We start from the raw sequence: 27,018 nt of genomic DNA on the forward strand, positions 1-27,018 counted from the left end.
GGTGCTGGAAAAGCACAGCAGTTCAGGCAGCGTCCGAGGAGCAGTAAAATCGACGTTTTGGGCAAAAGCCCTTCATCAGGAATACAGGCAGAGAGCCTGAAGGGTGGAGAGATAAAATATTTGCCAGGAGAAAGTGAGGACTGCAGATGCTAGAGATCAGAGTCGAGAGTGTGGTGCTGGAAAATCACAGGAGGTCAAGCAGAATGATTCCTGATAAAGGGCTTAATGCCTGAAACGTCAACTCTCCTGCTCCTCGGATGCTGCCTGACCTTCTGTGCTTTTCCAAAACCACACTCTTGCCTCTAATCCAATTTGCCAGCTTTACTTAATTACCATTGCATGTTAATGTCCTACAGTAACAGTGGGCATAATAGCATAGTTACATTGCTGAACTAATAACCCATAGGCATTCAGGAGGCCATGGAAAGATTATTGGGATAAAAATAACATGCAAGGATACGGGGAAAATGTAGGAAATTAGCAATACTTAACTCAGTTCTGAGGAAGGGGCACTCACCCCGAAACGTTAACTTTGATTTCTCGCCACAGGTGCTTTCAGACGTGTCAAGCTTTTCTAGCAATTTCTGTTTTTGTTTCTGATTTACAGCATCCGCAGTTGTTTCAGTTTTGATTTCTTAGAGTGTTATTTCATGTTGCCTGTTGGTTTCCATAATTTTCTTCTTGCACGGACATTAATGCAATTAAAAAATAGTCAAACGGTTCATTTGAATCATTGAGTCATACAGCACGGAAGCAGACCCTTCCATCCAACCAGTCCATGCCGAACATAATTCCAAATTAAACTAGTCGCACCTGCCTGCTCCTGGCCCATATCCTTCCAAACCTTTACTATTCATGTATCTATCCAAATGTCTTTTAAATGTTTAATTGTGCCCACATTCACTACTTTCTTCGGAAGTTCATTCCACACATGAACTACTTTCTGTAAAAGAAACTTGTCCCCATGTCTTTTGAAATCTCTCTCCTGTCCACTTAAATATGTGCCCCCTCATAAATATTTCCAAATAGGAATTGCATTAAATAAAGAAACAGTACAGCCAATTGGGAAACAGTCAATTCTCTGAAATTTTGATCAATTTTAAACAATTCCTGGAATTATTTGTAATAAGTGCAGTATTCTGGTACTGGATATTGAATCAAAAACACCAGGAACCATGGGGTTGGGGAATGCCAATTACATTGTCCATTGTGTTGAATTGCCGAAGAGAATATTAGTCAAGGACTCAATGAAGCAATATGATGATCTAAATGCTGGTCACTTATTCATCATTCTGATGGCATAAGAACAGATATAAAGGAGTGGAAAAGTGGTGGGGTTGTGGGAAATACAGGTGGTTTACTTTAGAAAGGTTATTTTAAAAAGCTTGTTTTTATCAGGAAAGTGAACAAAATACAATTTTTTATAAAGACTCAACAGATTCCTCCTTTAAAATTCAAATTTAATTCTCGAATGTTTAGGACTGAGATAAAGAGAAATTCCTTCATTCAGAGTTTGGTGACCCTGTTGAATTCTCTGCCAAAGAAAGTGGTCAAGGCTAAAGTATTGAGTGTTTTCAAAAGTTAAATATAGTTCTTTGGGCTAAAGAGATGAGAGCAGGAATAGGATACAGAGTTGGATGATCAGCCATGATAATATTGAATGGTGTAGCAAGCCTCAGGGGTCATCAAATGGCCTACCCTTTCTATTTTTTTTGTGTTTTATGTTTCTAAATTTGATATCATTGGTATGTGGTATTCCTTACCCATTGGCATATTGTGATGCAAATGATTGCATTACAACAAGATAGTGCAACTGAGGTACAATACAGTAAATGTGCACATTGAGAATTACTTTGTCAATACATGGCATAATTTTTGACTAAAATGTTACTTAAAATCATGTCATTATATGTTGAGCGAATGTGTTTATGATTTTACTTGTTTTCTACTTTTCATCTTGTTGGATGTCCACCATCCATTTCTAAGTCAGAAGAGTGGATACGTGGTTTGTTGCTAGATCTCCGAACATTTTGCCAATTACCTAACCGCGAGAAAGTATGTACGAATCCGGTGTCTCCTCTTGTCTTAATTTTTACCCCCTACTCTGAGATGGTTAAGAATTAGAATTTACCATGTGGCATTGATTATTTTGCTCCCATTTGGCTACAATAAGTAAATTGGATATTTTTCAAATGTTGTCTATCCACATTTACTAGCCATGTGATCCGACATTGACCACCAAGAATTTTTTTTTGCGACCAAATTATAGATAATTTGAAACAATTGTTTCATATTATACTTATTTTGTCAGCAGACAAGGGAAATAGTATGGTGAGTTGGATTAGTTCTTTCGACTTTAGCACCATTGCCCAAATTTTTACAGAGTTGTTGGAGATTGAAAAGCTTTGAAAATGTTGGGTGAGGCTCAGGTGTGGAAGTCCCACCCCATTTCCAACATCTGTAAGTTTTTCCAATAGAGAAAACGTGTCAAAGCATGATCCACTTAGGAGGGAACCAGAAACTTAGCTTGGCCATTTGAACTCAGTGCTGCATTCAGGCAGATACAGTTTCAACTATTGCAAAGGCTTTAAATCGTAGTGTAGAAGTCACAAATTTATGATGTGACCATTGTGGCTCTTGAGGGTAAATAAGGTCTCTATAACTGCCATGATGTGAAATTATTTAATCTCCCAACCATTTAAAAAAGCAAATAAAAAGCTGTCAGTTTCTCAGAGAGTAAAAAAAAGTCTACTCTTAACTGTTTCAGTATGTTTCTTAAGTTTTTCTGTGTGTATTTTTATGAATATTTGGCTGGTTTCCAAAAGCTATAATTAGCTCAACTAGGAGTTTGAGTTCACATTTTGCTTGGCAGCTCAGAAGCTATTAAAAGGTTAAATGTTAAGCTTTAAGCAAAAGTTTTTTTGTTTTTCTCAGAGAATAACCACTTGAGATTTAAAAGGTTTCACTGAGCTTTCATGACTGGGACCTTTTGTGTGTAAAGTGATGGCTTTATCACATTTTTAGATCCTTATTCTATTTCATATTATTTCAGCATAGATACTGAGGCTTCATCATGTTGAACGCTGGATAGTTACCATGGAGGCTGTAAAGGTCAAAGGTGGAGCTGGGTTTAAATGAGTGGCATGGGTTTGTGGGGGACAATAAGTTGTGGTGGTATGGGCAGTAGGTGTGTGAGGAGTAAGGGTAATAGGGGCTAAATGTTACCAAACTGCTGGATCTCCTTCCGGGGATGGTGAGCTTGGTTAAATAGCACATCTGCATCCATGCAACTGGGCAAACATTCTTCCATTTGGTCTACTTTTGCCAAGGCAGTTATGGCAAGCCGGGAAATTTCTCAACCTGCATCACTGGCACAAGTACAGGCCCTAATATTTGCAAGTTCCTGGCACAGTTAGAGCATATGTTTATTCCTCTCTTCAACGTTTTCAGTGACTTCTACTACTTAAGCTTTGTCCACTGCTCCTAGCCTCGCCACCAGCCATGACATGGTGCCTTGTATTTAGTGGTGTCCAACTCTAACTACAAGGATAAAAGGCTATTTTCTTAAATGAATGTGGTTTATTGAGCCATCTGATAACATCTTCATAAAGCCCTCCTTTATGGTTGTAGTGATTGTAATGAGGTCATCGAGGAGAAAGTGAGGTCTGCAGATGCTGGAGATCAAAGTTGAAACTTTATTGCTGGAACAGCACAGCAGGTCAGGCAGCATCCAGGGAACAGGAGATTCGACGTTTCGGGCACAGGCCCTTCTTCAGCCTGAAGAAGGGCCTGTGCCCGAAACGTCGAATCTCCTGTTCCCTGGATGCTGCCTGACCTGCTGTGCTGTTCCAGCAATAAAGTTTCAACTTGTAATGAGGTCAGCCAGCTCGACCTCATAGATTGAGTTCCTAGAATGAGGCCTGACAGACATAAATCATAAAATCCCTACAGTTCAAATAATTAAGGCTTTCAACCATCTGAAGGAAACCTACACAGACATGGGGAGAACATGCAAACTCCACATAGTCACCTGAGGCTCGACTTGAACTCGGATCCCTGGTACCTTCAGGCAGCAGTGCTAACCATTATGCCACCAGACTGCCCCTTTAAAAAGTTGAATGACAGGGATATTGAGGTCCTGAACACCTGACTCAGTGAAAGGCAGTGCTATTGCAAGGCTATGCATTTGTACATTAAAGGGTGGTTGGTGATGGGATGCCAGCCTCTGAAGAGTTGTTTCAGCAGTAACCATCCTTTTTTTTCAGCATGGCTCATAGCATTAATATTAGGTAATATACCCAGATTTTCTTCTTCGGTTATTTTCTCAAACCTTTTTAAAAGTTTAATTTACTTGGTCAGAAATTCTATGAGGCATCTCATTAATGTTACACATGTACCTGATTGTTAAATGAATGCAGTCCCATTTAAATATTTTATATAGGATGGGAATTTCTGTTCAGTAATATGTATACATTGCGCAGGTGGTGCAATGGAATTACATCTTCTATATTGGGTAAGTAACTTTCTCAAAATAATATGCTACTTATGAGTGGGTTCCATATGTTCTTTTGATCTTCCAATGCAGATGGCTGACATCTTAGATCAAAAGCTCTTCAGTACTCAGCTCCATACGCTTTGGTATCCTCTGCCTTCCGCCAATTCCTTGGCCCATCCCCCTGTCTCTGGCCTGCTATCTTAAGCTCTGATCACCATTTTTAATGCAGCCTCCAGCCTTTTCTTCCCCTCCCAGTCCCAAGCCACACTTCAAAAGCTGGTGCTACGATGAGGAATAACATTTTGAATTGTCAATGGAATTTCCAGTAAAACTGCCTCCCACAACTTTGGGGTGGGATATGCTAGTTTGTGCATTTCCAGTTTTACTGCAGCTTTTCCCAAGTCATGGAATTCTACATTCATACATCAAAAGCTAATTCTCTGTTTTGGTCAGGACCTAGTTTTTGATCCACAGAAGAGGGAGTCCCGAAGGATTTATTTATAATGCAAGGGGAGGCTCCATTTTAAAGCTATAGTAGTTTCAAATGCCACATCTTGAGCTGGGACCTGGCTCCTAATGTGCAGGGGCTACATTTCCAAAATGGCTTCCATATGATTATTCAACTGGAAAGTTAGATATCAACTGACCATTCCCAAATATGAGACTACTGGAGAACAGAGCATTTGTTCTCTTTTTTTTCACTTTCCAGTTCAGTGCTGAAATACTTTTTTTTATGCTGGAGCCAAGAAATTGGGTTATTGATAAACTGTCAAACATTTTGTGAAGATACTTTTGTTTGCAGTTTTTAATCTATTAAAGTCCACAAGTAGATAAGCAGTTTGGTAAAACACAGGTACTTGACAACAAGTAGTAGCTGACAACTACTACTTGTCAGGGCTGGTGAATCATATTTCAACTAATGTAAGCAGATGAAAAAAGTGAATTGATAAGCCGAAGTAAATGTATCCAATTATTCAAAAGGTCACAGGGTAATTTGGATCCTTTTCTGCCATCCTCTCTTTGTGATTCTGATTCCTCAGTACCTCTTCATAGGTCACCCTAGTTTTTCCCAATTCATCTTCTGTTCTCATGGACTCCAGGACCTTCCATCCCCAATTCCATAGCACACCTTTTGAGTTTTCTAAATCCTTTGATCACTGCTCCTGTGTTTCTTAGTAGTAATCTGTCTTTCCCTCTCCCAGTGATTTTACATCCGAGTATTTGCCCCACTAGAACTGAAACAAGAACAAAGCACTGTGAATGTTGTAAGCCTCAATCCTGGTATCTCCTAATCTTATTCCCATTTCCTAGTTTTTGTAAAACTCATGGTTGGTACAATAAAGATTAACCAATAAGGGTTCAGAAAAGATTTATAAGGATGTTGCCAGGGTTGGAGGATTTGAGCTATAGGGAGAGGCTGAACAGGCTGGGGCTGTTTTCCCTCGAGCATCAGAGGTTGAGGGGTGACCTTATAGAGGTTTACGACATCATGAGGGGCATGGATAGGATAAATAGACAAAGGCTTTTCCCTGGAGTTGGGGAGTCCAGAACTAGAAGGCATAGGTTTAGGGTAAGAGGGGAAAGATATAAAAGAGGCCAAAGGGGCAACTTTTTCACACAGTGTGGTATGTGCATGGAATGAGCTGCCAGAGGAAGTTGTGGAGGCTGGTACAATTGCAACATTTAAGAGGCATTTGGATGAGTATATAAATAGGAAGGGTTTGGAGGAATAAGGGCCGGGTGCTGGCAAGTTGGACTAGATTGGGTTGGGATATCTGGTTGGCATGGACGGGTTGGACCGAAGGGTCTGTTTCCATGCTGTACATCTCTATGACTATGACTCTATGCCAGATGATATGACTTTAATTAACACCCATGTATTTGGAGCATTCATGGCTTATTGTGTACTGTCACAGTGCATGGAATATCTCACTCGGATAGTGCACTGGAAATGGAGCACTGCTATTCATGGTGATGTTAAAAAAATTTGAAAAAATACACAAATTTCCTCTTTTTACCTGACTTTAAGACCTAGGTTGACAGCATGTATTTGACACAAGTTGCCATTTACTACAAATAATAGCCTGTAAGTACAGATTCCTAAAGAAGGGCTTATGCCCGAAACATCGATTCTCCTGTTCCTTGGATGCTGCCTGACCTTCTGCGCTTTTCCAGCAACACATTTTCAGCTCTGATCTCCAGCATCTGCAGTCCTCACTTTCTCCCTGTAAGTACAGATAAATAGTTATGAACCAAAGGCATATAGCTCTTCTAGTTAGACTATTATTCTTATAAACTCCCCATCGACATACACGTACTGATACAGGCAGGGAAAAACATGGGTGTATGGGCAAGGGAAAAATAGGGAAAGGAATTCAGTGGCCCCTGTTCTCAGGATTTGCTGTTGTGCTGATCAGAACATTACTTCTTAGCCTTCCTTCTCCGAATGCTTTCTGTTTGCAAGAAGCACCAGGTGGCTGGCACAGTGGTTCGGTGGTACATCCTGCAGCCTCATTGCCAAGGACCCAGATTCGATTCCAGTCGCAGGCGACTGTCTGTGTGGAGCTTGCACGTTTTTCCCCTGTCTGCATGGGCTTCCGCTGGGTGCTGCAGTTTCCTCCCACAGTCCAAAGATGTGCAGGTTAGGTGGATTGGTCATGCTAAATTTTCCTATAGTGTCCAGGGATGTGCAGGCTATGTGAATTAGCCATGGGAAATGCAGGCCTATGAGGATAAAGTCGAGCAGAGTTCTGGGTGAAATGCTTTTCAGAGGGTTGATGCAGACTCAATGGCCAATTGGAGTCTTTACACAGTGTAGGGAGTCTGTGATTCTCTGACTGGTTCCATCATGTTTTTATTAAAGGATTGGACACTCTGGAGGCAGGAAACATGTTTTTGCTGATGGGTGAGTGCCGAACCAGAGGACACAGATTAAAAATACGGGGTAGACCATTTAGGACAGAGATGAGGAGAAACTTCTTCACCCAGAGAGTGGTGGCTGTGTGAAATGCTCTGCCCCAGAGGGCAGTGGAGGCCCAGTCTCTGGATTCATTTAAGAAAGAGTTGGATAGAGCTCTCAAGGATAGTGAATCAAGGGTTATGGAGATAAGGCAGGAACAGGATACTGATTAAGGATGGTCAGCCATGATCATATTGAATGGTGGTGCAGGCTCGAAGGGCAGAATGGCCTACTCCTGCACCTATTATCTATTGTCTATTGTAAAAGTCTCTGATTTATCAATTAAATGCTGAAGAAAAATATTTAAAATGTTTCTTTTTAGTGCAGAGACAGCACTTCAGTTTGCAGAGATCTCATGGCTTCTCTGTATCCTTTTCATATTCCTAATCACATGCCCCACATCAAAACTAGGAGGCATATTTTAAGGTGAGAGAGAAAGATTTAAAAAGGACATGAGGACCAACTTTGTTTTCACACAGAATGGTTTATATGTGGAATGAACGGCCAGAGAAAGTGGTGGATGCAGGTACAGTTACAACATTTAAAAGACATTTGGATAAGGACGTGAATAGGAAGGATTTGGAGGGATATGAGCCAAATGTAGGCAAGTGGGACTGGTTTATTTTCGGAATATGATCAGCATGGACCAGTTGAGCAAAGGGTGCTGTATGACTATTATAACTGGTCACAAATCTACACACCAATCAGCCATTTGTTGCCAGTTGAATCTCACTTGTGCCTCTCAGCTCCAGTCTTTGCAACATCAAATTTAATGGAGGGAAATGTGAGACTATTTACTTTGGTAGTAAGAATTATTTTATAAACAGTGAGTAAACTTCAAATGTTGGGATTCAGAAAGATATGTTCTCTGACAAGAAACACAAATTAAGCATATATGTGTTGCAAGAGGTTAGGAAGGCAAATACAATGTTCGGCTTTATTGAAAAGAGGGTGAAGTATCAGATAAAGGAAGTCTTATTTCAATTTAATTTTCATAATTTCCTCATTCACAGTGTTGTACATCTTTGGACCTTTGTGACCCAGGTGGCTATTTCATTCAGTATACTCAAAGCAACACTGTTAAATGGCATTTGATTTAAAAAATAGAAAATGCTGGCCTCGGGCGACTGTGTGGAGTTTGCACATTCTCCCTGTGTCTGCATGGGTTTCCTCTGGGTGCTCCAGTTTCCTCCCACAGTCCAAAGATGTGCGGGCCAGGTGAATTGGCCATGTTAAATTGCCCATAGTGTTAGGTGCATTAGTCAGAGGGAAATGGGTCTGGGTGGGTTACTCTTCGGGTGGTTAGTGTGGACTTGTTGGGCCGAAGGACCTGTTTCCACAATGTAGGGAATCAAACCTAACCTAATGTAATCTCAGTAGTTCTGACAGTGTCTGTGAGGAGAGAAACAGTTAATGATTTGAGTCTGAGAGGACTGCATAGGCTTTCTGCCTGTCAACAATGGACCTCCATGTTGCAGAGACTGAACGCCAACTGTCTGACACCACGTCCTAACTTCCCCTTGTCCATATCCCCACTGCGACCCATCATGCCAAAATCATCTGCACCGTCCGTGCCCTCGTTGCCTTCCCTCCACTGCCTCCAAGCTCATAGTCCCCCAGCCCTGCATTGTCCGGTTCTACTTGCTCCACAAGCCCAACTACCCTGGCTGACCCATCGTCTCAGCATGCTCCTGCCCCACTGAACTCATCTCGTCCAACTTCGACTCCATCCTCTCCCCCTTGGTTCCCACCTACATCCATGACACCAATCACGCCCTCCGTCTCCTCAGTAACATTCAGTTCCCCGGATCCCAGCACTTTATCTTCTCTACCTCCACGTTTTCCTCTCCAAAAGACCCATCCAATCCCACTCCACCCTTAATACCTTTACCTTTAACTCCTCCCATTTCCTCCAAACCCAGGGGGTGGACATGGCCACTCGGATGGGCCCCAGCTACACCTGCCTCTTTGTCAGCTATGTCAAACAGTCTCTCTTCAGTACCTGCACAGGCACTTTGCTCCAACTCTTTCACCATTACATCAATGACTGTATCAGTGCAGCGTCCTGCACCCAGGCTGAACTGGAGTTACATTGATTTCGCCCACAACTTTCACCCCGCCCTCAAATTCAATTGGTCCACCTCGGACCCTTTCTTGACCTTTCCATTTCCATCTCCAGCGACAGTCTCCAGATGGACATTTACTACAAATCCACAGATTCTCACAGCTACCTGGACAACACCTCCTATCACCCAGTATTCCTGTAAGAACTCCATCCCATTCTCCCAATTCCTGCGCCTCCCCCACTCCAAACGTAATAAAGACAGAATCCCCCTTGTCCTGACCTACCACCCCATTAGTCTCCGCATCCAACACATCATCCTTAAACACTTCACCAACTCCAACTAGACCCCACCACCAAGAGCATCATCTTGTCCCCACCCCTCTCTACCTTCCGCAAGGGCCGTTCTCTTTGACAGTCCTTGGTTTGCACCATTCTCCCCACCACCATCCCCCCCCCCTTTATCTGCGCCCCAAACACACACACCCCTACCTCCAGTCAGTCCTGAAGAAGGGTTACACCCAAAACGTCAACTTCTCAGCCTCCTGATGCTGCCTGACATGCTGTGTTCTTCCATTTGTCTGCTTGTCTACTTTAGATTCCAGCATCTGCAGTTTCTGTGTCTCTAAACTATGTGCTTGACACTCAGGTAATTGAGTAGTTTAGGAGTATGAGCAAAGTAGTGAGAAGCCTATCAAATCTTTGGAATCTCAGAAATTATCTTTGTTCTCTGCAGAAAAAGAACACTGTAAGCCAGAAGGTAACCAGTTCATTTTCCACCAGCAGTTGCTGTAAGCTGTAGCATTTAATTAATTAACACCTTTACATGTGTAAATCAGTCAACTTGTGCTTCCTGCAAACAATAGAAAGCGTTCAGAGAAGGAAGACCAAGAAGCAGTGTTATTTCAGCAAACCCCGTGGACAGGGACTGCTGATCTGTCATCTTTCTCCCATAACATTCTGTCTTTATGTGTATGAGTTACAGTTTTAACTGACTTTGTTTACCTGTAGCTAGAATCTATTTATTTGTAAAAAAAATAGTAATTAAGTACAGGCACCACGTCCATGCTTTCTGTCAACATCGGTCTGAAAGTCAGGTAATTTGGGATTCTGCTTACTTTTTAAAATCTTTAACCTCTGACAGTTCAGGAATAGCGTGCTACTCCAGTGAGGCATAATAATTGGCCACTTAATTGTACACTCCTTTAGCTTGTCTGTCTCTTTTAAACCACTTGGTGTGCCTCTCGCAGTTAATTGTCCAATGTGGCTTCATGAGTAAACTTGGATACGTTGCTTTTCAATCTTTCCATTTAAATCATGAATATAGATCGTAAATAGCCAAGACCTCAGTGGTGGTCTTTTTAGCAATCTCGGAGAAAGTGAGTACTGCAGATGCTGGAGATAAGAGTCAAGATTAGTGTGGTGCTGGAAAAACGCAGCAGGTCAGGCAGCATCCGAGGACCACGAAAATTGTTGTTTCGGGCAAAAGCCCTTCATCAGGAATCTGTTGATTACAACTTGCCAACTTAAAAATGTCCAGTTTATCCCTATCCTTATCTTGTGTGATGATGATGTATGAGATACACTATTGAATGCTTTTCAAAAATCCATGTTTGCATTCATTGGTTCTCCTTTATCTACCCTCCTAGTTACATCCAGTATTTGAGTATTTACCAACCATGATTTCCCTGAAACCAAAAATTAGTTAGAGAACAGCTGATTTGGCACATATCATAATGGAGCATGGCAGTTTCTTGATTAATATAGATGAGTACAATGTCAGTGGTGCATTTTTCTACTGGGTCATTAGGACAACTGCAAGCAAACTTGTTGAACCTCGCTTTCTAAGCATCTCTTCAAGAACCTAATGTGGAAGAATGGATCTTTTTCATCTCTTAGTTCATGGATGATCATGGTACATGTATGGTTTTAATGGGATTAGTAGTTTTGAGATAATTTGTAAGGAAACCAATTAATGGTGTCTTAAAAGTGGAAATTTGGTTTTTAGTTTTAGTATTACCTCTCTACCCAAGCATTAGAAACAAACTGGTGGAAAATTAGTCCAAAGACAGAAATAAAGAATAAGTTGAGAAAGATTTTTTGTAATCACTTTATAAAATGTGTGATACTCGTGGCACTTGATTAAAGTACTTAGAAAGAATGTACTTCAAGGAGGGTGTCTGACATGATACTTGTGAAACCCATTCAAGTGAAGTTATTTTAGTTTTGGTAAGAAAGTTCAACCCAGATTTTCATTCACAAACAATTGTTTTATTTGATTGACAGTTAACCATTAAATTGTCCCAGTCTGTTTTCAGGGTTGTATCAGTTTTTGACATAAATGAGGAATTGGCAGAGAAAATAAATAGCAGACGCAAAAATGGTTATACATCCTGATTAAGAAAACCTACAAAATAATTGAACTGGGAATAGGGGCGGCACGGTGGCTCAGTGGTTAGCACTGCTGCCTCACAGCGTCAGGGACCCAGGTTTGATTCTGCCTCGGGCGATTATCCGAGTTTGCACATTTTCCCATGTCTGCATGGGTTTCATCCGGGTGCTCCATTTCCTCCCACAATCCAAAAAAAGATGTGCAGGCCAGGTGAATTTACCATGCTAAATTGCCTATAGTGTTAGGTGCATTAGTCAGGGGAAATGGGTCTGGGTGGGTTTTTCTTCAGTGGATCAGTGTGGACTTGTTGGGCCAAATGGCCTGTTTCCATACTGTTGGGAATCTAATCTAATAAACCACGAGTAGTATTGTGATATTTTTCATAGGTATCTGCTGTGTAACCACTTGGCCACTCCTAGTTTGATCTTTGTTCAACTTAACTTGAAACAACAGCAGACTCTTGAGGAGGTGGTGATGTAGGGGGAATGTCACTGGACTTGTAATCCAGAACCTAGGCTATGTTCAGGGAATTTGAATTCGAGAAAAATCAAGAACAAAATGTTGGCTTAATGGCAATTGATGTAAAAACCCATCTGGTTCACTCATGTCCTTTAGGGAAGACCTAATGTGACTCCAGGCATACAGCAATTTTGTTGAATCATAACTGCCCTCTGAGCATTTAGGAATGGGCAAAGAGTGCTCCTCAAGCCAGCGATGCTGTCATCCCATGAACAAATGGAAAATACGATATCGGGTCATTTCATGTCTTAGTATAAATGCGTTAATTACTAATATGATTGGTCAGTGCTCGTAATCTCATAAAATTAAATAACCAATTTGTTGCTGCCATTTATATTTTACAAACTTGCAGCTACTAGATTCTGACTGCTGTGACAGGAAGAAGTGTAGCTTCGCGACCAAAACCTTGAAAGCCTAGGGAATTGAGATTGAAAGAGCACACAGCTGCAAGATCCTGAAAATATTACATTTAGTGAAACGTGAGTTCCTTCTGTCACAACATGCAGGGCTTGCTACAGGGGTGTAAGCCAGCCATACTCGTGTTTGAAGTTGAAATCATGACTGTCAACATTATTCTCAAAAGTGGGGAAGGGAAGACTGAGAGAAATCTATAATGTATGAAAGGCAAACAAAGACACTTAAAAAGAAAGCTTAAATTATAGAATAAACTAAATTCATTCATGGAAGCCTACAACAGCCTGATATCCTCTCTTAAATAGAGATTTGAAATGTAAGGTACTTTTCAAGTTATTACTAAAATGTCTTTGTGAAAGAATTTTTGCAAACTTATCTTGAGGCAATAACCCATAGCAGGAAATGAGCCTGGAATTTGCAGTGTCTGTATCTGTAAAGTTACTGCCACTTGTGACAAACTTGAAACAGTGAAATTCCTTCAAAGTATTAGCTTCACAGCAAGTATTGTTTCATGACTCAAATTGCCATTCACTAAAGTTATGATTTTGATACTGTGGTTGCTATTTTAAATAAAGGAAAGGGTTTGTGAACAAAAACATCTGTTGGCAAATACGGTGGTTTATTTGTCTTATAATGTTTAAATAAAGAAATTAAATTTAAGATTTTAATTTGTTTCTTATTCCAGAGTCACTGTGGCCCAAGATTGGAGTACCCCTCAAAGTTGTAAGAACCAAAGAAAACAAACTGAGTAATAGGTTCTTTCCTTATGATGAGATTGAAACTGAAGCTGTCCTGGCAATTGATGATGATATCATCATGTTGACTTCGGATGAATTGCAGTTTGGCTACGAGGTGGGTGCATGATGTTTAGCATGGAAATGTTCTTGCCTCATCTACAAGTACTGATTTACTTCACATAATAAGACAACATAATATTTTTGCTTTCTCGGATGTCAAACTATAGTAAATAGATTGCTTGTGCCATTATCATTGTTATTATATACAATATAGCATAAAAGATAATGTGCCTGTGAGGGTAATGTGGAGGGATCTGCTTTATGCACCAGTTTGTGATGACATAAGGCCTAGTTAGCTGGTTATTTCTTTCATTGACAACTAGTTTTTCATGTTATCTACAGTCATAACCTGCTCTTAAATGGCTATTTCTGCTGGAATGTAATCAATGTGCAGTTCATTTATGGTGATTATGCAAACACTAATGCTCTAACTTAGTTACAGGTGTGGGAGAATTGTTGTTTACCAGAATTGCACTATGTTTCAGTATCATCAGTGGCCTGTGAGTATGTGCAGGGGTCAGGGGGCTGCTAATTAGCCCAGCTAGCTAGCTTGTGTGTAGATTGTGCATTACTGCCAACAGCACAAGGTTTGATCCCTGTGACTCAAGACCTGTTTACTCTCTCCCTGAAATATGGTTCTTTGCTATGGTTCAATGAATAATTGTCAAAAATTGGCAAAAAGTAGAAAACTGAACATTGAGAAGAGCAGAATGTACGCATTTTATTCTTTTGTGGGATGTTGGTTTCACTGGCAAGGTCAGCATTTGTTACCTATTCCTAACTGCCATTGAATGAAGTGTTTTGCTAGGCCTTTTCAGAGGATACTGAAGATTAAGCCACATTTTTTGTGGATTTGAAGTCACTTGTAGGTCAGACAAAGTAAGGATGACACTTTTCCTCCCATGAAGGATGTTAGTGAATCAGATGGATTTTTATACCAATCGAAGTTCCATGGTCATTACATCTGAGACTAGTTTTCAAATAAGTTTAATCTCACCAGTTGTTGTGGTGGAATTTGAACCCATCCTCAGAGGGTTAGCCTGAGTATCTATGTCATTGCTATATTACAGTGAGAGAGATGCTGATGAACTGCAACTGTACCAGTTCTTTCAAAAGTACATGGTTGAGTACAGATTAATTGGATTTTGCCATGATTCCATCTTCAATACTTTAAATGGCGACAAGAGACATTCTATCTTTTCTATTTATCACCAATCATTCTTGTCACCAGGCAGCTTGAGTTTTGAAAGGAGGAAAGAAAATGGTAGAAAACTGAGTGCACCAACAACCTGTGGAGGATTACGTGCATGGTAGGGTGGATGATGGTAGTCCATGGTGGAGAGAGTGAAAGCAGGGACAGGAAGAAGGAAATGACAAGTCGAAAATGGATTAAGAATTGCACTAAGCTCAAATCAAAGCGTAATCTGAAACACTAACTTGCATCAGAAACTAATTTAGATTTAGATAGATACAATCCAGTAGCTAAAACTGTTGCAGACCATGCTATTCTACATTTGATGGTTTCACAAAACTAATGAGCAATTATTATAAGCTAATTGCAAATCAGCTCAGCTCCTTAGATCTCGTCATGCTACTATAATACTTGCAAAGTTTTGGGATTATCAGCACTAAAAATTACAATATTTTTAGAGAGACATTTAGTAGATGTATTCGTGAAATAAGTTGTTGTCATCCAGGAAAAGCCTAATTTCCGCAACTGGAATAGATTGGTATAAGAGACAAGGGGAAAGGAAATGAAAGTACGGGCAAATAGGAATAGTGAATGATAAGTACTGTGACACTTGGGAGACTATAGAAGGAAGGTACACTTTTAGAGAAGACTGTTTGAAACGGAGGGAAAGAGGATGTCAAGCAAGTTTAACATGGCAAGAACTAGGAGGCAGAGAGTTTTGAACCTTAATTTTGGGTTGGTGCTTCACATTTTCACATTTTGTGATTATCTTTACAGTGAGAACTAAAGGGCTTAGATAATTTGAGGCGTAGCTTTGCATGACTTCAATAATATTTATTGGGAGGCTAAATGATAAGTTTAAAGCAATGAAGTACCTGGAAGGTAGGAATAATAGTTTTATTTAGAGCTGGAAACTGTTGATCTTTATTATTCATTCATGGGAAGTGGGCTTCACTGACTAGGCCAGCATTTATTACCCATCCTATGTCCTTGGAAAAAGTAGTGATATACTGCCTCTTGAACCTCTGCAGGCCTTAGGGCGGCACGGTGGCACAGTGGTTAGCACTGCTGCCTCACAGCGCCAGAGACCCGGGTTCAATTCCCGCCTCAGGCGACTGACTGTGTGGAGTTTGCACGTTCTCCCCGTGTCTGCGTGGGTTTCCTCCGGGTGCTCCGGTTTCCTCCCACAGTCCAAAGATGTGCAGGGTCAGGTGAATTGGCCATACTAAATTGCCCATAGTGTTAGGTAAGGGGTAAATGTAGGGGTATGGGTGGGTTTCGCTTCGGCGGGTCGGTATGGACTTGTTGGGCCGAATGGCCTGTTTCCACACTGTAATCTAATCTAATCTAATCTAGATATAGCCATCATTCTGTTAGGAAGGCAATCCCAGGTTTTGACCCAGCAACACTAGGAACAAAGTGGATCAAAGGAGAACTTGCAGGTGATGTTGTTCCCATACATTTGCTGCTCGTGCTGTTCAAGGTCAGAAATCAAGGGTTTGGAAGATGCTTTCAAAGGAACTTTGGTGAGCTACTGTAATGCATGTTGCAGTTTGCAACTGCGTGTACCATCTACATTGGTGGTGAAGAGTGTGAATGGTAAAAGTGATGCCAATCTAGTGGGTTGCTTTGACCTAGATGGGATCAATCTTTTTGAATATTGTTGGAGCTGCACTCATCTCGGAAAATGGGGAGTATTCCATCACATTCATGACTTATGTAGATGGTGATCACGCATTAGGGAGTCAGATTATTTAGCACAGGATTTCTAGCATCTGATCTGCTTTTGTAGCCACAGTATTTATATGGCTAGTTCAGTTTTAAGTCAACTGTATGCCCCCATGGAGTTGGTAATGGGAGACTCAGCGATAGTAGTGCCATTGAACTTAAAGAAACGAGAATTGATTCTCTCTTGTTGGGGTGGTTATTGCCTGGTTTTCAAGCCCAATCTTGAATGTTGCCTTGTTGCATTTCTCCCATGGACTGCTTCAGTCTCTCTGAAATTGTGATTGATGCTAAACATTATACAATCATCAGCAAGCAACTCTATTTAGCCTCAATGATGGAAGGAAAGTCATTGATGAAGCAGCTAAAAAGAAGGTTGGACCTCTGACATTACCATGATGTACTCCTGCACTGACATCCTGGAGCTGAGATGACTGACTACTAACAACTACAACCATTTTCCCTTGTGCTGGGTATGACCTCAATCAGCAGAAAGTTTTCCCCCTTGATTCCCATTAAATCCGTTTTTGCTAGAGTTCGTTAATGCTATTCTTTAATAATAGCAGCCACTCTCACCTCACCTCTCTTCAGCTCTTTTGTCCATATTTGGACCAAGTTTGTAATAATGTCAGGAGCTGAATTCCCCAGGCGTTGAAGCGGAGCTGGAACTGTATGTCCATGAGCAGGTAATTACTTTGCAAGTGCCATTTGCAAGCACTTCAACAATCTCTTCCATTGATTTGCATTCTGAAATATCCCTTAAATCTCTGCCTCTACCTCTATCACCCGGCTTCTGGTTGACTCCATAATATGCCACTTTAAGAAACTATTACGAAATGTTCCACAAATTCTTCATCGAGGCTTCCTTCTCCCATATAATATTTCTGGTCTATATGTACATATATAGAAACATCTTTAAATAATGGAGGCAAGGGATCAAATTTAAGAAGTTAGTGTAGATCAAAAGAAAAGAGACAAGGCAAGAAAGATAGCTATTAATATGGGAAATGGCAAACAAATCAATGTCGATTAAAATCCTCTGTGATTGTGACCTTTCTGACAAACCTTTCATTACGTCTTCCTTTGTACTCCATCCTACCATGTGTTTACTGATAAAAGACCAGAACACAAATGACTTCTTGCTTTTATCATTTCTTATCTCTATCTAAGTGTTGCCTCCTGGTTTTCTGAATTTAAGTCATCCCTCTCTGTTGTGTTAATGTTATTATCAACTAACAGAGTCAACCTCCACCTTTTCCTCACTTCCTGCCCTTCCTCAGTTTCACTTACTCTTAAATATTCAGATCTGACTTGCTGTTATCCTACAGCCATGTCTGCAATGGCTATTGGACTGTAATTATTTATTTCCATTTGTTTTATCAATTCATTTGTTTTCTTTTGAATGCTACCTGCATTAAGATACAGAACTGTTAGATTTGTATTCTCTATCCATTCCTGTATTGATCTGTCTAGCATTTCCCATATTATTACTTATCTTCTTTTGCCTTTTCTGTAATCTTTTGAATTTGATCTTTTGCCTCCATTATGTAGTTGAAGGTCCTTTCTGTTGTCCTAGTTGTATGACTATCACTACCACAGTACCGACGTGCACCTAGTTATATGACTAGCCAGAACACAGGTCCCAGCCTGAGTCAGGTGCAGATTTTCCCAGTGGTACTGATCCAATTTCCCTAGTACTTGTCCCAGCAGTTCCAGGGATTGAAACCCATTTTTTCCACACCAGTCTTTAAGACATACAACCAAGTGTCTAATTTTATTTACCTTTTGCCAGTCAGTTAATTATGCAAAAATTATTACCTTGAGGCTTTACATTTTTATTTCGCCCCTAGTTCTCGTACACTGTCTTTTCTATTTCTGCCTATGTCATTGATACCAGTGTGACCCAAGACCACTAGCTCCTCCCCCTCCTATTGCAAGCTCCTCTCCAATGCTAAACAGATGTCCCAAACTCTGGGAGCAGAGAGGCAAAACCGGTCAGAATGCTTTCTGGTTATAAAGAAGTGTTCTAACCTCCTAAGTATGCTGTCTCCTGCCACTGTACCAATTCTGCCACCTCTTCCTTCCTATACTATTGAATCATTGATAGGTTCACTCATCCACCCTACCACCTCCACTTCCACCCATGTAAGCTGCAAGAACCTGAAACTTGTTGGTCACATGCAAAGCTAGGCTCCACCATACTCATCTCCTCAATTGACTTACCTACCTCACTTAAAGTCATACCCTCCTGTCCATGATCAAGAGCTAAATCAGAAGACACTATTCTAAAGGTGAAGCATCTCCCGGAATGAAGTAACTAGGTAACTTGTAGCCCTCCCCAACGTTTTTCAGTGTCTGATGATCGGTCTCCAGCCTGTTATTTCGGAGCTAAAGTTTCTACAGTCACAAACACTTAATGCAAATGTGTTTGTCCTGGCTCTCACCAATGGACAGAAGCTCCCATCACATCCTGCAATCACAGCCTATCACCTTTCCTGCCATCTTTATTCTGTGTTAATTTATTTCTTTCACTTAATTTATAATTAATAACACTACAACAGCTAATAAATTTTATGACCGATAGAAACTTTACCAATGCTTAATCAAACTTTCCAGTTACTCATAAATTCACTTTATTTTGAAAGCTAATGAGCAAAATGCTCATGCACCAATCACTTACCTCTTTACTTCTGTCTTAGTTTTTTTCTGTCAAAACTACACTTCACAGACTATGAGACCCAGCTCCAGATTAGCTTCAGCTAGCTGGTTATTGAACTAGTTGAACGAGTGATTAATTCAATTTTTCATGGTATATTTCAATTGGTGTAAAATGACAGTTTTTTTCAGCACACCTCAGGGAAGAAAGATTTATAAAAAGGACAATTCAGTTTACTTGTCCTGTAAGAAAAGGAGCATCAAGAAATATACAATCCTGGAATATGCTGGTTGAACTCATCACATTTCCTGATTTTCTCTCAGACTGAAGTTAGTGGATGGTGTTAATAAGCTTCACTGTTCGAGAATACGCATGCACCTTTTTATCTTGTGTATAATTTCTTTTTCAAATGTGGCTCGTGGACAACTGCATTTCAGCAATGTAATGAAAGCTTCCTTTGTACCTTTGTAAATTGTTGTTTCTTGGGTTGGACGCATAAAGATATTATATTACTAAAAATATTATTTCTTACAGTGATTGATGTATTGGATGAAGAGTAGCAGAAGTAAATAGTTTACTTCTGACAGCGCCGGAAACTTGTAGTTAGCAGGACGATCATCTGCTGTATTATAGTTTATTTTCTCCATAATCAAACTAGAAAAGAAATTACAATAGTTCCTTTTTAAGTTCCATTAATATAACAGAATTATGGCTGGATCTAAAGTAATACCTTAAATAAAATAAGCACAAGATTTGTATGATGTCCAGGCATTGTACATATTTCACATATTCTCCGATTACAACGGGTTCACAAGTAATGGGTTGATTTTGACACATTTATTGCAGAAACATCGAGCACCTCGTACTACTCGCAAATATTTTATCCTACATTTTGCATGCTTCATTACCAGTTCATGGGAACATAAGTCTGATGAAAAATTTGTTTTCCTCATGGAACTAGCATTTTCAACTAGATTATATACAATGTGTGTTCATGGTTACACTGCAACTTACTGCTGAAGGTTGTGATTTGTTGCAGGCAAACCTTTGATGAAGAAAGTTCAATTAAGTTTCTGAATTCGAAATATTCCGGTAAAAACTTCATCAATTTAATGTTAAACTATACATTAATCCTCTAGCTGTTTATTTTCCATGAATAAGTTTACATAATCCAAGACCTATAGAATAGCAGTCATAGATAAAGTAACCATCTGTGTGCATATCTATCCCTACCTTCAATATCTTGCCCCAGCAATAATCCTTTGTGGTTGTCTCATCCCAGTACGGGTGAATCTGTCAGGAGAGTCAGATTTGACATTTTGCAAAGAAGTGAAACCTCATTGAGCAAAAAAATCAAGCATAGCCCAGTAGTTACTTTGAATTTATAAATCTATATCTAACAATATGGCACCTAAGAATTTTGAGAGGTTGATTCTTGAAAATAATCTTTATCCGCAAGGAATAATTAAGAATGATAGTATTCAGTTTTGTTTATGTAATTTCCAGGAGATTAGCCATAAACTTCTCAAAATGCACAAATGAGAGGATAACTTGCAAATGTAAGTTGTTTGTCAAATAGTCATCAGTTTATCCATTTAGTCACTTGCTTGCACTTGTGCGCCCTATTTATTCAAGAAATTGGTTGGATTTTTAGAAAGACAAAATCCAGCAGTAGGCTGGGTATTCTAGGAATGCTGACGTTTCTCTTGAGTGAATAGTTACAGCCAGTACAATACTCCACTGTCATAGATTACCAGCTCTAGGTACTCTGAACATTTTCCCATATCACCTGAGGCTTTTAAAATTTCAAACCCTCTGGGGAAGGATTCAGAAGGTAACCGTGATACGTGCCTCTTCATTGTCTGACAGTTTCTGACTAATGGACTAAAATTCCTTGCATTATGCAATCAACTATGAAGCAGTTGATTCAATTAGTGTTTGCAAAATGTGAGCAAATTGCCCTTGTGCACTGTACTGCCATTTCTTACTCTAGTGATCAATGTATTCTTTCTGAGATTTTAGGGCCGAAAGATGTAATACAGCTACTCATAACTCTGTGTATACCCATTTAAATTTTCAAAAGTGTGGATAGGATTCAGAATTTATTTAAGTCTCAATTGCAATCTGTGCAGAGAAAGTGTGATTACCAGTCAGAGAATGAGTAAGGTCAGATCAGGGTACGGTATTCTGCCATTTTATGACAAGGCATCTGTGTAAATGACCTGAATTATTGGTTTTGCACAATGAGTAATGACATTTACATTGATATCCACAAATAATAGCAGCAAGGAAAATTATTTTATCTGTTGTTTAAAGTATTTCTGCATGACAGTACATAATATAGCGGCACGGTGGAGTGTTTACGGTGCCAGGGGCCTGGGTATGATTCCAGCCTTGGATAACTGTTTGTGTGGAGTTTACACATTACCCATGTCTATGTGGGTTTCCTCCGGATGCTCCAATTTCCACCCACAGTACATTGGACCTGTAGTGTCCAGGGATGTGCAGGTTAGGTGGATTAGCCATGGTAAATGTGGGGTAAAAGAGATAGGGTTGGGGGGGTGCTAGGTCTTTGTAGGATGCTCTTTGGAGGGTTAGTGCATTGATGGGCTGAGTGGCTGCTTTCTACTCTGGAAAGATTTAATGGTACCTACCTTAATTGAATAATACAATCAATACACAGAGGAATCTCGATTATCTGAATGAGATAGGCGGGCACTATTTTGTTTGGATAATTGATTATTCAATTAATTGATTCAATGCCTCTCCTTGGGGCTTGGAGATTTCTGAAGTTTCCTTTTTGCTTGCTCTGCCTGCCTTGCTCCCTCTCTCTGTCTCAGGGTTTGTTGCTGAGCAGAGACACACTTGTGTGTAAGGGACCTGCAGCATTACTCACACCATCCCCCCACCAATCAGTTCAATGGGACTGACTCAGCAAGCATAGCTAAGTCCACTTCCTGTTCAGGAGACGAGACAGAATCACACTGCAAGCGAGCTCCCCCCCCACCACCAGTCCAGTACCTCCTCCCCCAACTCCGTATCTCCATCCGACCCAACTCCGTATCTCCATCCAACCCCCCTCCAACTCTGTGCAACCCCCGTCCAGCACCCCCAACCCCATGCCCCCTCCAATCCGCCCAAACCTGCCCCCCCCGCCCAATCCACATTCCGCCCCCACGTCCGAGTCACTGTGTGGTCCCCCCCTTTGCTTAAAGGATTAGAAAATCAATCAAAAACATGCTTTAAAAATTAACACATTTGGCATTTTTCTTTCAACTGGATAATTAAGGATTTAAAGTAACATGAATGTAACATGCCTTAAAAGAAATGTTCCATCACATGATTAAACTTAAGGATAAAACTTTTTCATTTTCCTGTATTTGGAGACCACAGCAGCCAACATGTACAGTTAATATTTTTCACCAGGTATGTCACCTTATGTCTACAGTTTCCTTGATGCCCGAGTCTGACCCTTATTTTCCAACTTGCATCAATATGTCTGTCACTGGAGCAGGCATGGTCACTTTGGAGCTTTTATTTCTGCAAATGATTTCAAACCAAATGTTATTTATTGTTTGTGTCTGATATAGACAGAACCAGAAAATGGAATGGACAGATCATTAGTTAAGAAGTTGATCATTAGCGTTATAGAGGGTATTGGAGATCTGCAGCTTGTGGTGACTGACAGTCCTTGGGAACAGAACGTCCCATACCTGAGGGGCAAAAGTCCAGCCTTACCTCTGTTAATTGATAATCACATGTACAGTGCTGACAGGGTAGCTCTCATTCTGCAGGGACTCCCTCAGCACTCCCTACTCTCAACAGTGGTTGTTGCTCTCTGATTTCAGCTAAAAGGGGAATATTGGGCATTAAAATTGGGTGTGGACTGAATCTAACTCTGTCCTTGACCGCTAATAGTCTTCCAACTCTTGGTAGTAAATAATTGATGACCAGCTAAACGAGTTTCAGGTAAGCTCCTACTTCGAGTGAATTGTTCGTAGTAGAAAAAGACAATGTGGTCGAGGAGAATACTGAGATACAGGCTACTGGACTAGATTGGATTGAGGTTCATAAGGAGGAGGTGTCAGCAATCCTGGAAAGTGTAAAAGTAGATAAGTCCCCTGGGCCGGATGGAATTTATTCTAAGATTCTCTGGGAAGCCAGGGAGGAGGTTGCCGAGCTTTAGGCTTTGATCTTTATGTCATCATTGTCTACCGAACAGTGCCAGAAGACTGGAGGATAGCAAATGTTGTTCCCTTGTTTAAGAAGGGGAAATTATAGACCTGTGAGCCTTACTTCAGTTGTGGGTAAAGTGTTGGAAAGGGTTATAAGAGACAGGGTTTCTAATCATCTAGAGAGGAATAAGTTGATTAGGGATAGTCAACACGGTTTTGTGAGGGTAGGTCGTGCCTCACAAACCTTATTGAGTTCTTTAAGAAGATGACCAAACAGGTGGTTGATGTTGTGTATGTGGATTTGAGTAAGGCGTTAGATAAAGTTCCCCATGGTTGCACAAAATACGGAGGCATGGGATTGAGGGTGATTTAGTGGCTTGGTTCAGAAATTGGCTAGCTGACAGAGGATGATGGTTGAGGGAAATATTCATACTGGAGCTCAATTACTAGCTCACTAGGTACCGCAAGGATCTGTTTTGGGTCCACTATTGTTTGTCATTTATATAAATGACCTGGATGAGGGCCTGGAAGGTTGGGTTAGTAAATTTGCGGTAGAGTCGGTAGAGTTGTGGATAGTGACGAAGGCTGTTGTAGGTTACAGAGAGACATAGATAAGCTGCAGAGCTGGGCTGAGTGTTGGCAAATGGAGTTTAATGCGGAAAAGTATGAGTTGATTCACTTTGGAAGGAGTAACAGGAGTGCAGAGTACTGGGCTAAAGTTAAGATTGTTGGTAGTGTAGATGAGCAGAGAGATCTCGGTATCCAGGTATCTCGGATCCTTGAAAGTTGCCACATTGGTTGACAGGGTTGTTCAGAAGGCATACACAGTGTGTTAGCTTTTATTGGTAAAGGGATTGAGGTTTGGAATCATGAGGTCATGCTGCAGCTTTACAAAACTCTGGTGCGGCCACATTTGGACTATTGAATGATCGTTGGATAAGCATATGAATGAAAGTGGAATAGTATAGGTTAGATGGGCTTCAGATTGGTTCCACAGGTCGACACAATATCATGGGCAAAAGGCCTGTACTGCGTTGTTATGTTCTATGAAATACGTTCCAACATACATTAGCACCTTCTGGCATGGGAATAAGAGCTGGGATTATAAAACTTAAAATGCAGAATACAGATGACTCCTACATAATATCAAAACAATGAGAGGTAGCACAGAAAATAAGTAGATATAATACCTTACTTTCAGTTCTCAAAATGAATAATTCAACCTGAAATATTAACTTGATTTCTCTCTCCATCGATGATGCCAGCATTTTATCTTCATTTCAAATTTCAGAATGCACAATATTTTATTCTTGGTTCATAAAGGTTCTGAGTTTCCCAGCCAAATGTTTAAAATTATTTGATTAACTTCTAGGTACTTCAACCATGCTGCAAAAAAATAATGTGTACAATATATATCTTAATATAGACATAATGTACTTGCAAGGCTCAGTTAGTCTGAGAAAATTTGAGGTTTCAGGTTTCCTATTGCATGTCTCCAACATTTGCTGTCTTTATGGAATGGCATAGGTTAGCTGATGATCTCATGGTGTTATCACTGGACTGTAAATCCAGAGACCTATGTAATGTTTTGAGGGTCTAGGTTCAAATCCCATCATGTCAGATGTAGAATTTGAATTCAATTGACAAAATCTGGAATTAACAGTCTAATGATGACTGTGAATCCATTGTCGATTATCAGAAAAGCCCATCGGGTTCCTCCAGGAATGTCCTCCAGGTAAGTAGACTGTTATCCTTACTACATGTAACTGCAGACCCACAACAGTGTGGTTGACTCTCAACTGCCATCTGGGACAGACAGTAAATACTGGCCCGGCCAGCTGCATCCCCATGAATGATTTTTTTTTTAAATTTTCATTTTTAGAGTGAATTCTTGACAGGGAAGTACACCTAGGTACATAAATGCAATATTATTACTAACACATAAACAGTTTGTTAGAATGTGAAATCATTGCCATAGGAAGTAAATTAGACAGATACATGAGAAAAATGGGGATTGAAAGTTATGCTGAAAGGCTGGGTCAATTAGATGAAATGGGAGGTGACTTGTCTGGAATATAACCTGTAGCATGGACTAGTTGGTGTAAATTACTTTCTGTTTGCTCTATTTTCTATGTAATTGTATATACTGGTAAGTAAGTGTGGCTGGAGAGAGCCTTAGATTTTCTGAACTTTAAGGTAGATCTTATCTTTTAAGAGTGGTGAGCCAAGTGCTGATTGTGTCACCAGGAGGTGATTTGTATAAAATTGGAACTTGATGCATGAATGAAACATTCTCAAACACAAATGCAAAAACAAACTGTTGTCTTGTAAATTGGCATATTATTTATAATCCTGATTATACCAATGTCAATTACAACTGCAGGAAAATATATTCTACCCTCAAGCTAGAGTTTATGAATCATAAGCATATGTGCTGGCAAACTTTATGCTCCTTTAGCTACATCTGTGCATTCACCTGGAGACATTTAAATGCTGTTGAGACAATTTTGTTAGTTTTGAAAATAAATCAGTGAGGTGATTTTTGTAAATCATACATTGAGTTATTTAAAAAGTTAGCCCTTTATCTCTCGTTTCTATAGGTAATGGAAAATATTCAGATTACAACCTAAATTATAAATCTTTCTGCCATTCATAGATTAATACAATGCAGAAAAGGCCATTCAGCCCATTGAGTCTACACCGACATAACGGCCACTAAAACTGCACTTATCCCAATTTCCTGCACCTGTCTTGTATCCTTGAATGTTATCCTTGAATGTTCCGCCTTGGAACACTTCAACCCCATGGCATCACCAGTTTCCTCATTTCCCTTCCCCTCACCTTACCCCAGTTCCAGCCTTCGAGCTCAGCCCTGTCCTCATGAGCTGTCCCACCTGTCAATCTTCCTTTCCACCTATCCACTCCACCCTCCTCTCTGACCTATTACCTTCATCCCCACCTCCATTCACCTATTGTACTCTTGGCTACCTTCTCCCCAGCCCCACCCCCCTCCCATTTATCTCTTCACCCCGGAGGCTCCCTGCCTTCATTCCTGATGAAGGGCTTTTGCCTGAAACATCGATTTTCCTGCGTTTTGGATGCTGTCTGACCTGCTGTGCTTTTCCAGCACTACTGTAAACTTGACTTTAATCTCCAGCATCTGCAGTACCCATTTTCATCTTGTATATTTTGACAGGGTTTGGTCTGGTCCATAATAACATTCAAGAGATTGGCTTCAAATCTTGGACTTGCACATAATTCACACATTGCTAGTCCCACAACTTGCAATCCAAGAACAGCCTATTTCATACTCTGCTAGGAAAATAGCTCATTCTCAGCCAGTCCAGCATCCTTGTGCTCTGTGGAACACCTATTGCCACGTTCTCACAAACACTTACATCCCCAGCCCTCACCCATTACTTCATCCCTTTGAAAGAATTTGAATTGAGGGGGTGTGAGTGGGAAAACAAAATGCAGGGAATTCCATTGACTTGGAGGAACATGAGGTCTTGATTTACTCCAGCAACTTGAATGGCAGGTCCTCATCATGCTTCCCATCCTACAGTTATACAACACAAGGAGGCTATCTGAACCGTTGTACTGTGCAAGCTCTTCAACTTCATAGTCTGCCA

The 27,018-nt window shown here is 40.5% G+C and overlaps 1 protein-coding gene across 5 annotated transcripts in view; it reads left to right on the forward strand.

Moving 5' to 3' along the window:
• The window catches only part of ext2 (exostosin glycosyltransferase 2), a 194,624-nt gene that overhangs the window by 143,153 nt on the left and 24,453 nt on the right, over positions 1-27,018 (forward strand). For all 5 annotated transcript variants that reach the window (XM_087996312.1, XM_087996311.1, XM_087996313.1 and 2 more), the window contains one exon: positions 13,527-13,693. In XM_087996312.1, coding sequence (XP_087852438.1) covers positions 13,527-13,693 — 167 coding nt within the window. The remainder of the gene's footprint in view (positions 1-13,526; positions 13,694-27,018) is intronic.

The sequence above is a fragment of the Chiloscyllium plagiosum genome, unplaced genomic scaffold (assembly GCF_037043375.1).
Source record: "Chiloscyllium plagiosum isolate Xiang-an unplaced genomic scaffold, Cpla_swu_hap1 HiC_scaffold_18, whole genome shotgun sequence".
NCBI classification, from domain to species: domain Eukaryota; kingdom Metazoa; phylum Chordata; class Chondrichthyes; order Orectolobiformes; family Hemiscylliidae; genus Chiloscyllium; species Chiloscyllium plagiosum.